The sequence below is a fragment of the Gekko japonicus genome, unplaced genomic scaffold, assembly GCF_001447785.1.
Source record: "Gekko japonicus isolate JY-2015 unplaced genomic scaffold, Gekko_japonicus_V1.1 scaffold111, whole genome shotgun sequence".
In the NCBI taxonomy this organism is placed as follows: Eukaryota; Metazoa; Chordata; class Lepidosauria; order Squamata; family Gekkonidae; genus Gekko; species Gekko japonicus.
In genome coordinates this window covers 1,853,922-1,867,487 of record NW_015171505.1, presented here as the reverse complement: position 1 = coordinate 1,867,487, position 13,566 = coordinate 1,853,922, and the positions used below count along the sequence as shown (strand labels likewise).

The following is a 13,566-nucleotide window of genomic DNA, read 5'->3' as shown; positions in this document are numbered from 1 at the left end:
AATGGGTGGACTTCGGACCCCAGCACCGCGAATGGGTGGAAGAAGGGGATATTCGGGCCCCTTATCTGCTTCGTGAGTTCCACGTGAGGTTCCCGGACAAACCGGGAGGTCTCCCGCCCAAACCGGGAGTTCTCCCGCCCAGCCCGGGAGACGGTGGTTAATGTGTATTTTTGAGGGGGCAGTATGTCAGCAAGCTGCCATGGTGTTCTGTGTTGCTGGTACTTCTGTACAGTTGCTACCCCCCCCCTTTGCCTGTGTGCTATTATTTTACTCTGCTGTAATGCCTAAGCCAAACAACTGGAGGACGTACTGGGGGAGTTCGCTTCATTGCCAGCTTGTTGCTTTTAGAGCCTGAGAACTGCACCTGTGTTATGTCTGGAGATAGCCTGGTTCTCAGGGAATGAGCGCGCAACCGTTTCCTTTCACCCGCCAGCGGGAAAGTGACCCATTGGTTCTGTATCTGTTTCAAATCCCTTTATTATGCTTGCCCTAACTGTTTGTAGTCAGTTCTAACAAAGAACGTGTTTGAGTGTCTTTCCAATGCTTTGAAATAAATTTTGCTTTTCTTGAAAACGTGGATTTATTCTCGATGCTTGGGGATCCAACACAGAATCAATACAGCTTCCAGCATGAACAAGCATGCCCTTATCTTGTAGCTTCACCAATTAAAATGGTACTCCAGTGATTATCTGGTTGACTGCTTTATCAATTCAGGTTGGCATCCCTAAGTGGAAAATCATCCATATGCTCAAGGCAGCTTATATTAGGGGCCTGAGGAACTAGCTGTTACCCTTGTGTGCAAGGCAGGAGGAGGATGGAGCCTGCCATGTGAGTCTATAGATCAGTGGATAAAATGGTAGATGCACACCAAAGAGTCAGGAGTTCAAATTTTCACTCACCCAAGAAACTCACTGGGCAAGAAACACAGAGGTCCACCTGTGGACAGTTTATTTATTTATATTTACAAAATTTATATCCTGCCTTTCTACTCTTACAAGGGCTGCCAAGGCAGCTAACAATTTAAAGCATACATGATTTAAAACATTCATTATAAAACCATTAAAATAACTCCCCCAAACATACTTCATTAAAATTACTTTTAAAAGAGTTTAAAAACAGAGTTAAAATACATATAAAATAGTTAAAATAGATACAGAACATAAAATATTTGTTAGTAAGGAAGGATAATTGAGGGAATGTGATGAAACAAAAATTCACTGGCAGAAAACAGTAACAGAAGGGAACAGATTAATCTTCGGGGGGGGGGAGTTCCAGAATTTTGGTGCCATGACTGAGAAGGCCCTCTCCCGGATTACCACCTGCCTATTCTCAGAAGGTGGGGGCAACTGAAGCAGGGTCTCTGAAGATTACTGTAACTGCCAGGCAGGTTCATAAGGGATGAGGTGGTCCTGCGGGTATGTTGGTCCCCAGCTTATTTTGCACCCTAGGCGGGGATCCCTTCTGGCGCCCCACCACCACCAGCGCGCCCACCAATTTTCAAAAATAAATGCATTTTAGGAATGCATTTTAGGAAGATAATCAAGAAACTCCCAGAGTACGGGGCCAGGTGCAGTTTGGTGCCCCTAAGAGCCGGCCCGCTCTAGGCGATCGCCTAGTCCGCCTAGTGAGTGAGCCGGCCCTGGTTGGTCCCAAACCATATAGGGCTGTGAAGGTCAAGACCAGCACTTTGAACTGTGCCCAGAAACAAACTGGAAGCCAGTGAATGTGAATCAAGACTGGAGTGATATGGTCCTTACAGCCCATTCCAGTCAACACCTTGGCTGCACTGTTCCATACCAAATGAAGTTTCTGAACACTTTTCAAGGGCAGCCCTTGAATACTGAAAAGGGCAGTGGATGCCACAATGAAAGGTATTTGGAGATTCCAAGCTGAGAATCCTCCTATGATTGTGGCAGGTATTTCTGAATGCCATTTCAGGCAGACACAAAGGGGATAACTTCTGAGGTCTTCTGAAGCACCTCCTGCTCCAATGAGGTAGAAGGGAGCCAAGACTGGCTTATTGCTTTGAAGAAGAGATGTTTGGGGGAAGAAGCAAGTGAGCAACAGGAAATCCATTGGCAACACCATGTTGCCCATGGGCATCATGCTATTGATCACGGGTGGTGGAAAATGCTGTCATGTTGCAGCTGACTTAGTGATCCCATAGGATTTTCAAGGCAAGTGGAAGTTTCCAATTGCCTGCCTTCGACATAGCAAGCCTGGACTTCCTTGGTTGTCTCCCATTCAGGCCAACCCTGCTTAACTTACGAGATTTGATGACTCTGGGCCATCCAGATCAATGTAGCCTGCCTTGCCCCATATATACTGGTGATAGAGAAAAAGACATTAGACTGATTTTTTTTTTCTCACAGAGACTGGACAGCAGCACACAGAGTCTCTGGATTTCCTTTTGTTTTTATTTGTTTGTTTTAACCCAGCAGAACAGAATAGGCTTACGTGGAGCAGGTCCAGCAGGATGTATTCATTCACAGAGAAGAGGGTGACTTGAAACAAAGTCATGATGAGCACCTGAACAGGGCTGACTTTGCCCAAAATAGCACCAAATGCGATGCAAACGGAACCTACGCAGAAATCAGCACCAATCAAGCTGAAGGGAAGAGGAGAAAGAGTCAACATAGGGCAGGAAAAGAGCAACATAAAATAATGGAAACCAAACCACCTTAAATACTGGGAGCTCTCTGGAGGGATGGTGGTGGTGGAAAGTGCCACCAAATTGCAGCGACTTATAGCGATCTCAAACAATTTTCAAGGTAAAAGGTTCCTGCCTCTGTGTAGTTACCCTGGTCTTCCTTGGTGGTCTCCCATCAAAGTACCAATCAGGGCCAACCCTCCTTAGCTTCCAAGATCTGCAAAGACCAGGCTAGCCTGGGCCATCCAGGTCAGGGCCTGTGGAGACACGGCAATGACCAAACCATCAAATGTAGATCATCTGATATTCTGTCTTCTCCCCTTTCCCTGTCAAATTTTAAGAGTGGGAGGGGCATGGACTATTTGTGGTTTGTTTTTGTTTTGTTTTTGCTCAAATGGTGCTTAAGCCACAAAGTTCATTTTCATGAATGGTCCATCCAATTCTGCTAATCCCAATGGGAAAATCAGGCAAAGTGAAGAGGAAATGAGAAAGTGCAATGTACTACAGCAATTCAGATTGCAGGATTTGGGCCCTACTGCTATGATCTGACTTGACTTTTGTACTAAGATTCATTTTGTACTGTCTCTCAACAGGGTTCTTGTCTTTTTCAGTCAGTGTGCCATAAAAAGCCCAACCAAGAAAAGAATTTCTCTACCACCCCCAAAGTCCAAACCTGCTCTTACCTTTGAACTCCAATGACTATCTTCCCATTCTCAAAAGTATGGAACCAGCCCTGCATTAGGAGAGCCCACTGAATCCCAAAGGCAGCCAGGAGGAAGTTGAAGCCAACAGCTCCAAAGCCATAGCGCTGAAGGAATGTCATGAGGAAGCCAAAGCCCACAAAAATCATCACATGGACATCTTGGAAAGCTGCATTATAGAAAAGCAGACTTGTTCAAGTTTGGGTATCCCCATCTTCATCTCAGGCCTCATTTGCATGAGTAGCGACCAACACACTTCACAGTGAGGACTACTTCACACATATACATGCTTTTCACCTGATGACTACAACATCTAGGGATGACTTGTATGCAAACTAGCCATCACAGTTATGATGTCTCAGACAGAATTGTTTTGCTGTCTGACACACAGTCCTTTTTCCAGAGAATCAGTTTATGCATTCAAGCTCTCAGTTACTGCACACAGAGAAAACAAGTAATTGACATACTTGTGTAAATCAGTCTTTTGCAATCATTATAACGCAGTGGCAGAACAAACCAGACTTTGTCCTGCCAATGACTAGCAGCTGCCCTCCAATTTCAGGCAACAAGGGCCTTTACCCAATGGTGGTGGACAGTGCTGTTAAGCTGACTCCTCCTGGGGGTTTTCAAGGTAAGAGATGAACAGAAGTGCTTTGCCATTGCCTGCCTCTGTATGACAACCCTGGACTTCTTTGGTGGTTTCCCATCTAAGTACTAACCAGGGCAGGCCCAGCTTAGCTTCCAAGATCTGATGAGATTGGGCTAGCCTGAGCCATCCCAGTCAGGGCCTTTACCGAATACCTACATTGATTCTCTCATCAAAGTCACATGATTGTGAGTCCATAGGTCCACAGATACCCTCTAATACAATTCTTAGTGATATGCAGAAGAGTTACCATTAATACTGCTATTCAATGTGACAACACCAGACCTCAGGTCTGAGATGCTGGGGACCCTAGCACCTCCTAAGATGATGAGCTGTGAACTAACTCAGCTTTAGGGAAGCCACTACAATTCTCTCTGCCTCATCCATAATGTGGAGATAGGACAATGGACTTGGAGCAGGGAGATGTGGGTTTAGCCACAAAACCCAGTGGATGACCTCGAGTCAGTCTCTCTTGATGTAACCAACTAACCAGGGTGGTGGCTGCAAAAACAAAAATGGGATAAACATTTATTGCCCTAAGCTCAGAGGGAGGATGGGATCCAAGTGTGATTCACAGACACGACTGTCTTAGTCTATTTTTACAGAGATTACTATAAAGATTTCTGAACTAGGGTATGTAAAGCACTTGAGCTATACCCTAAGGCTTATTATTCTAAAAATTAAATTGCTCAGAAGCTGTCAGACTCCCAATAGAACAACTCTTAGCACAGTCTTTCTTTTGAAAGTTTATTGAAAAGATCTGGTTAACTATAGAGGTGAACATCTTTGTCAGAACTGGGAATGCCAAGCCAAGGAATAAAGATGGGGTCCCACATTCCATGCATACACCAGCGTCACTACCAGTCATGAGAGATATACGACCTAACTAGCCATGCTCAACATCTTATCTCTCCCAAGGTCGGATCTCATGCGGAAATCTGAGAACTTCCTGAGGGCTGCATGAAGAAGAGTTACAAAAGTCGCATCCTTACCTACAGGCAATCACACTCACACTTACTCCCCCCCTTTGAAATGTCATGTCAGTGAGGGCAAAAGATAAGGGCATAGAGCAATAACAGATGTGCCTAACAAGCAGGGATACAAAAGCGAAACCAAGCGTTAACAGTACAAAGACAATAAATCCAGGGCCCGAGTCTGACAGAAGCGCAGGCCTTTTTCTTTCTTAAGAGAATGTTAAAGGAGTCTGGATTTTGAGAGAGAAAATAGGACTGATTCAAATTGCATATTACATGAGATCTGTGATCCAATCTCACAAAGTACTCTTGAAAAAATGGTAAAAAGAATGTGTGAACATGACTGCAGTGTGGTGGTGGTAGGGATTTCTATTAACGGAATGTACAGCTCAGCCACTCAAAAACCAATAGAACCAGAAGATTCTAGATTTTGAGACCTTTTTCCTTTTTTGTTTTCCTCTGAAAAATATCTTTAAAATCCACCACCATTATATGGAGACATTTGCACCATGTACCTGGCATTTAGTGAATAGCAATTTGAAATCTCTTGCTAGCTGCTGCCCCTCCATTGTTTTCTGGAGATAGAAATCAGCCTTAGTGAATGTGTTTGGCAGAAACCTGGAGAGATTCATCAAGAGGATTTTAAACTGACACCACAAGGGGAAAGAGATGACCAACGTAAGGATTTAAACGAAGGAGAGCAAACAACAGAGGCCCACCTGTGAGGGTCGGGTCTAATGGAGCCAAAGGTGTAGGGCTTCAAGTGTCTATGTACCCATGCTCAAAGTTTGGGCAATAAGAAGGAAGAGCTTGAGCTTCTAATGAAGACAGAGGGATAGAAGGCATTACAGGGACTTGGTGGGATGATTCCCACGACTGGAATGTAGTAGTGGATGAATATGAGTTGTTCAAGAAAAACCAAAAGGATCGAAGAGGAGGCAGAGTGGCTCTGTATGTGAGGAGACAATCATAGAATCATAGAGTTGGAAGAGGCCATACAGACCATCTAGTTCAACCCTCTGCCCAGTATAGGACCAGCCTAAAGCATCTGACAAATATTCGTCCAGCCTCTTCTTGAAAGTTGTCAGTGAAGGGAAACCAGGGCTATTTTTGGCCAGGAACGCACAGGAACGGAGTTCCGGCTGGCTCCCAAGTTGGCCACGCCCAGCAGGAACTCATTAGCATAATAGGCCACACCCAACAGCAGAAACTCATTAGGATTGGCTACATTAGGGGTGTGTGGCCTAACATGCAAAGGAGTTCCTGCTACAAAAAAGGACCTGGGTTTTGACAACAAACAAGGTTAACAGAATAACAAGCAACAGGTGGGTGTGGCTGGATAACCACACTTCTGGTAACATGTGGGTGCAGCCTAATGTGCTAATGAGCTGTGCTGTCAGGGGTGTGGCCCAATATGCTAATGAGTTCCTGCTGTTGGGTGTGGCCCAATATGCTAATGAGTTCCTGCTGGGCTTTTTCTACAAAAAGAGCCCTGAGGGGAACTAACCACCTCCCTAGGTAGCTGATTCCACCTTTGAACCACTCTGACCGTGAAAACGTTTTTCCTAATATCCAGCCGATACCTTTCTGCATGTAATTTAAACCCATTGCTTCGGGTCCTATCCTCTGCTGCCAACTGGAACAGCTCCTTGCCCTCCTCTGAATGACAGCCTTTCAAATATGTAAAGAGAGCAATCATGTCCCCCCTCAATCTCCTCTTCTCCAAACTAAACATTCCCAAGGCCTTTAGCCTTTCCTCATAGGGTGTGCCCTGATCATCTCCAGACCCCTGATCATCCTTGTTGCTCTCTTCTTCTCCCTCTCGATTTTGTCCGCATCCTTTTTGAAGTGAGGCCTCCAGAACTGCACACGGTACTCCAGGTGCGGCCTGACCAAGGCAGTATACAGAGGGGCTATGACCTCCTGCGATTTCGATGCTATGGCCCTTTTAATACAACCCAAGACTGAATTTGCCTTTTTTGCCACCGCATCACACTGATTGCTCATATTTAGTTTACAGTCTTCCTACTTATTACCCATACTATGGGCTTTGGTATAAGGGCACTCGTAGCCTTGTACCTTTGTTTGACCTGTCCTACCCAGGTGCCCCCCGTTTTCTCTTCTTCATTGAAGCCCCCATGTTGATTGTCCCCTTCCCCTTGCGGCTTCATTTTAAAGATCTCCTGATTAAGATCTCCTGATTAAGCTCTCCAGGAAGAGCTTGAGATTCTCTTGCAAACAGAGGGCTATGATATAATAGGAATCACTGAGACTTGGTGGGATGATTCCCATGTCTGGGATGTGGTAGTGGATGGGTATGAGTTGTTCAAGAAAAACAGGAAGGGTAGAAGAGGAGGCGGAGTGGTGCTGTATGTGAAGAGAGGGCTAGATTGTCAGGAAGTTCTGGAGAATGTGGAAAGTATATGGGTGGAAATAAGGGGAGGTAGGACAAAGGGTATTGTTGTTGGAGTCTGCTACAGACCACCTGACCAGAGACAGGAAATGGATGCTGCCCTCCTTGAACAGATTGGTAGAGTATCCAGACATCAGAACCTTATAATTATGGGAGACTTTAACTTCCCCGATGTGTGCTGGGAGACAGGCTCAACATAGCGACAAGAATCACACAACTTCCTGACCTGTCTAGCTGACAACTTCCTTTTTCAAATGGTGGAGGAAGCTCCAAGGGGCTCCAAGGGTGGAATACTGAATGGAACAAGTGTTATGCAGAAAAACAGGGCATTTCTGAAAACTGGAGAAGGATTAAAACCTTTGCCTGTGATGTGGGTGACATGTGGAATCATGACTTCCACATTGCCATAAATGCTTTTAGAGGAACTAGCGTCCGAGTTTTTGCTTAGCTGTGCAATCTGAGTATCAGAAACTTATTATTTGAAAGAGAAAAAAAAAGAAAGAAACTTATTATTTGGATTATGGGACTCATGAGTAGCACCTTCAAGAAAGGATTCTTTCAGCACATTTTCCTGAAGGACAAAATGACTCCTCTTCCACTATGGAAAAATTATAGCAAATTCCTATGCTGCTAAGAACATAACAGAAACACTACTGAATTATACCTACTGGCCCATCTAATGCTGCACCCTATTTCCAAAGGTAGACAACCAGACACCACAAAAGACATACAATCAGGAACACAGCAGCTATGTGTCCTTCCCTACCAGATGACATTCATAGATATCAGATGACATTCAGAGACCTACTTGCAACCTCCATGTTCAGTAGAACATGGAGGCTGCAAGTAGGTATCTTGGTTCATGGCTACTGATCGACCTATTCTCCATGAATTTGCCAAAAGAGAGTAATAGCAATGTACTAGTGGTCAGTGCTGGAGTAGGATTTGGGAGGTATGAATCCCCACTCTGCCTTGGAAACTTGTTGGGCAATCTTGAGCTAGTCACATTTTAAGATAAAATGGAGAAGGGGAGAATGCTGTAAACCACTTTGGGTCCCCACTGGGGAGAAAAGTAAGGAATGAAGACATCTAAAACAGTGGCCATCATTACATCCTTTCAGTGGTGAGAGTTCCACTATGCCAGAATAGAAAACAGAGCTTCGGAACAAATAACACATGCCTTTGTTGGTACTCACATCTCTTAATCTTAGCCTAGTGTGAGGTGGTGCAGCACAGTGGCTCATCTGTGATCTAGAAGGTTCAGATTTTGTCTCAGTAACAAGGTCATTAAAGAGTCGCAGGCAAGCCACTCTTCCTAAGCCTCAGCCACCCCATCTGCAATATGGGGATAATGATACTGGCTTACCCAAGGGCTGTTGAAAGGATTAAACCAGAGTGCTTTAACCAGTCAAAGAACCGTACAAATGCTACATGCAAACAACAGCATCAGTGTTCACCCTCCCATAAAAGTAGCTCCCTGAACACAGAAAACTAGTGTGCCAGGGGGAGGAGGCTAGGCTGAGCATTTATTTCCAATATGCTAGCTGTCTAGGCTTCCTCCTAGCACCTGGATTAATGTCCACATCTTGCTTCACATATAAGCTGACCAGGTAAATGTAACTGGTAGATGCATCTGGGAATTAGGTCTGACTTTCACACAAAGATTTCTTTGTCACAAGGGAACTGAAATGCAGCAGTTTACCTCCAAACTACTTCCCAACATGGTTGTATTTCTGCTGTTTCTTCATAGTTTTTACATGCTTTCTGAAACCAATTTCGAGAAAGCATGGAGGAATGGCAAGGAAACCGTGGAGAGGCAACAAAACTGGCAACAAGGTCAAGAGGAAACTTGAGGGGAAAATGCTGCAGTTCAGCATCCAAATCAGGGGAATAACTCCATATGAGACCCCCAGAATTTGGGCTGCTCAATTTGTTTTAAAGACTTTTCCAAGCTCATCAGACCATGCTTGTAACTAAAATCAGTTATAAGGTTGAGAATTTTGTGGACTTCAGCCATAGATGCTGAATCCCAAAGGCAAAAATCAAGTCTTTCAAAAAACAAAAAGTTTAGAGAAGCACAAAGCACAAAAAGAGATTTGACTGAAGAATGATTGCACAATTGTTTAAGAATTACCAGAGATGAATCACCCATGTCAAACAGGCTTTGAAACTAATTACTCTCTCCTTGGATAGGCCAGGATACTCATTTTTTTAATGGAGAAGGTCTTCTTAAATTGGAATAACATTATATGCCCATAAGATTTAAAGCTAAATTTTAAAAGTGTCATTTGCATTTCTATGCAGAACAAAAGAACAAGTCCGAACAGAGGAAGAGGACTGAAACAGTGTTTGGCTTCAAAGCAGGATACAAATAAATTCTATGCACACCTCCCTCCAACCTTGTGAAAAGGAAACAAGATGTCTCACTCTGGATTGCATAAACAGTACGGAAACATAGCATTCATGGAGACAGCCTGGTTCATACCTAGCATATTTTATCCTTCCTATAGCATTAGTTGAACACATGAAGCTGTGTTATACTATGTGACTTATCATACACCTGCCACTTCCTACCAAAGTCAGTCTTGTCTACTCTAACTGGCAGATACTCTCCAGGATCTCAGGCAGAGGTCTTTCAGATCATCTGTTGCCAAGGTCCTTTTTAACTGGAGATGCCAGGGATTGGACCTGGGACTTTCTGCATGCAAAACAGATGCTCTACTATACAACCATGGCCCTTCCCCAGAAAGAGGAAGGGGGGATATTTTGTAACAATGTTGCATGAATCTGAAGACATTTAATTATTAACCCAAGTCTGGCTTGATCTAGGATTGCCAATTCTAAGCCAATTCTCATGTTTAATGAAGTGAGTTGTTTAGGAAACCTAAGCGGAGGACATGTGATTTCCCCCCCAAGTGCAGTAAATCAGGCACTTAATACCAGCGTGTTAATGCCACTGTAAAGGTTGACTGGAAAAACTCAGGTTAGTTTAACAGGAAATCAGAATCTTCGTTTTATTTCCACTGAAGCAATTCACAAACAAGGTAGACCACATTGCAATGTTATGCCGAGGGGAACTGAAGTAAATCCCTGTTTAGGGCTGGGTCTCCAGAATGGCAGTTCTTGTTGGCTGCCTAAACTCTTGACAATGCATTACTATCCCATCCTCTTGGCAGGATAGGACTTGGTAGGACTAGAAAGTAAACTGCCCCACCTAGAGCACTGTTTGCAGGAAGTAAAAACGTATGTACTGCCTCTCCCCCCGGCTGTTGTTAGCTCTGGAAAGCAAGGGACAGGCATCCTGGGTTCAGGTCCCCATCACCTCAGCCTAAGTTAACCTCACAGAGTTTGTTAAGAGGATAAAGAAGGGACAACCTCCATGCATAGCCACAGGTGGGGGAAATCAACAAGTCAGAAGCAGCTTTGCATGCACGTCATCTGGGCTCAACAATCTTCAGTTCGGCACGCAGGGCAGTGGCGGACCTACATTTTTGGGACCCTGCTGTTATGGGGGCCCCTTCTCAACCAGCAACAATAGGACAACATCCAACAGGGTCCAAAGGGACTTGCTGCCCTTGCAAGGACCTCGAGGCCCAAATGGCGGAGAATGGGGTGGTGGGGTGGAGCCCTTGAAAATGGGCCATACAGTGAGCCCCTTCAGTAAAATAGCCTTATTTTAATAACAAACACTTTTTTAAAACTCCATCAATCAGCATATGGGGATGAAGATTCACCACCCTGAGTCGTGTGTATGCAGGGGTACGCCAGTCTATGAACGTGAATTATAAATAAAATAAGAGTTCAGCACCCCAACCCCAGCTCTGTTGGCCCCAATCTGGTCAGAGAGAAAGTTGAAGTTTTATACATCTGGGGATGAGTGTTAAGAACCCCAGCATCACACACCATTTGCCCCTGAGACTTCGGAGTGAGGCCTCTAGTCAAGAGGAAACAATAGTGGGGGTGGGAGGCAATGACTTCACTGCAAGACTGTTTCTTTCGTTCAGAAGCTTGTGGGGCACATGGCAGTGGTGGAGCATACACAGAGGGTCCCAGCTTTAATCACCAAGATAGCTTGTTAAAAGGACCTTAGGCAGCAGCTGCCTCAAGAAAAGCCTCTGTCCAAAGGTCTGCAGTGCCTTTGTTGGTCCAGAGTAGACTATCCAGGTGAAGGTGAACCAGTGGCCACTGCAATGTTCCCTCTAAGCTGTGGAGTCTTGTGAGAAAAAATTCTACTTTGTGAGCTCCTGGCATTAAAGTTGTGAGCAAGCAATGTGGCTACTGCATAAATTAGTTTGCTCTGGAGCCATCCTTCCTGAGCTAGGACAAAAATGTGTGAGCTGGAGGCTAAAAAACTGTGAGCTAGCTCACACTAACTCAGCTTAGAGGGAACACTGGTGGCCAGTAGAAAACAGCTTTCATGTACTCAAATATGCCACCCAGAAGTCTGGGCAGGGTCTACATGTGAGGAAAAAAGAAATGGTATTAATAAGTAGTATGTTTAATATGACTCACATGGATATCTGAAGTAGAACTCGTTCTCAGTGTCACTAGTAATGTTCTCCTCATACTTCTTCTCTGTCCAGCCAGCTGCATCAGCTTCTGAGTTAAAGCGCACAAAGACCCCGAAGAGGATGATCATGGCCACTTCCCAAAGCAGGCACACCAGTGGCAGGCGCCGGCGCATGTCTGTGTTCCTCGCCATCAGGTTGATCCTTGCCATAGCTTCACTGATCTCCTGCTCTTCAGCAAAAACAGCAACCCAGAGGAGTCACAGAGAGTCTCTGGCCAGAGTAAGGAATGCCCACAACAGTCCCAGCTGCTGGAGGAAGGTTGTGCATTTTATGTGGATCTAGGGAGTGTGGGTGTGACAGGGTGGCTGTCAGTCATAACAGCTGCTTCAGGACAGCCGCAAGAGCACCCATTCGTAGCTAGGCTAATAGAGCCATGCACGTTCTAGAGTATAGCTACAAGGGAAGAGGTGGGGCACATGCCTCAGGAGGAGATTTCTTTCTCAGTAAAGTGGATGTTTTTTGTTTAAACAAATCAACAATCAAATGCATCCACCCAGTGCCCTCGGGGATTCAGACTCAACAAGCTTCCAAAACCAGAACACCAATATCTGGAGTATAGTTTAGGCTAGACATCTAGCTTTGCTGTATCAGAAGAAAGCATATGTTTGTAGGGAGGGGCCATGGGGCACCTTTTTTGTATGCAGAAGTTCCCAGGTTCAATTCCCAGCATCCATGTAAAGGGATTTTAGGCCAATATCTGCTTGCGACCCTGACTTAGTGACAGGGTACCTCCTTTGAGAGAGGAAGGTCACAGGTTAGTTTCCCAGTGGTAGAGATCTGCTCAGGAACCCAGGGATCACTAACAGGGCACCTGTTTTTCAAGAAGATCCCAGAATCAGTCCCCGAAAGACCCAACAGGCCAGGAGCATTGTTCACAGGGGACAGGGCTAAGCCAGCTGGGCCAATGGGCTGACAGTGTACAGGAGCTCCATTTTTACAAGACTCACATGCCCAAGGTCTCGCTTGCCTTGAGTCTAAGGAAATTAAGCTGGATACAAATATGTTAAATAGAGCAAAGTCAAGAAAGATGCCAGCTTCACTCCATTTATAATGCCCTGATTTACAGATGAAGCTTTTCTGCAGCCATCATTCTTGTACTCTGCCTTTCCTGCTGGGACTGACCCTCCCACCCCCAACCAACGTCTTGGAACAAAAGTCCTGACATGAGTTGGCTGCACAACTTTGAATGGCTACAGAAAAAAGATTGTAAACCTGGCTTTTGACAAAGATGCAGGCAGCACACTTGGTACAAAGATACAGCAGAATGACTTGTCTCCAGAAAAGGCTGGCCAGATGCCAGCAGTAAATCATACAGAGGGACAACAGTAAATCATACCGTCTCTTTAAGGATACATTGAAGCTCACACAACCTTATTGTTGATCTATGATGGCAAAGTAGGCACTGTTGCAGCACACAGATTGGGCTTTACTTTTTAAAAACAGATGACTTCCTCCCCCCAGTCTAGGTGTTTGGAAACTGGGTGGCATGACAAAGGAAAAGCACTCTGCACATGCTCAGCGGTGCTACATTTTTCTCAGATTCCAGAACGGGACCTCAGAACCAGAAATAGACCCACACAAGGCTTTTTTTTGTAGAAAAAGCCCAGCAGG

General features: G+C 45.0%; 1 protein-coding gene across 1 annotated transcript in view; it reads right to left on the bottom strand.

The window, feature by feature from the left end:
* The window catches only part of RHCG (Rh family C glycoprotein), a 43,874-nt gene extending 31,770 nt beyond the window's left edge, over positions 1–12,104 (bottom strand). The window contains exons 1-3 of the mRNA XM_015419247.1: positions 11,897–12,104; positions 3,334–3,520; positions 2,458–2,608 (exon numbers count right to left, since the gene is read on the bottom strand). Of these exons, the coding sequence (XP_015274733.1) occupies positions 2,458–2,608; positions 3,334–3,520; positions 11,897–12,104 (546 nt within the window). The remainder of the gene's footprint in view (positions 1–2,457; positions 2,609–3,333; positions 3,521–11,896) is intronic.
* Between the last annotated feature and the right edge of the window lie 1,462 nt (positions 12,105–13,566).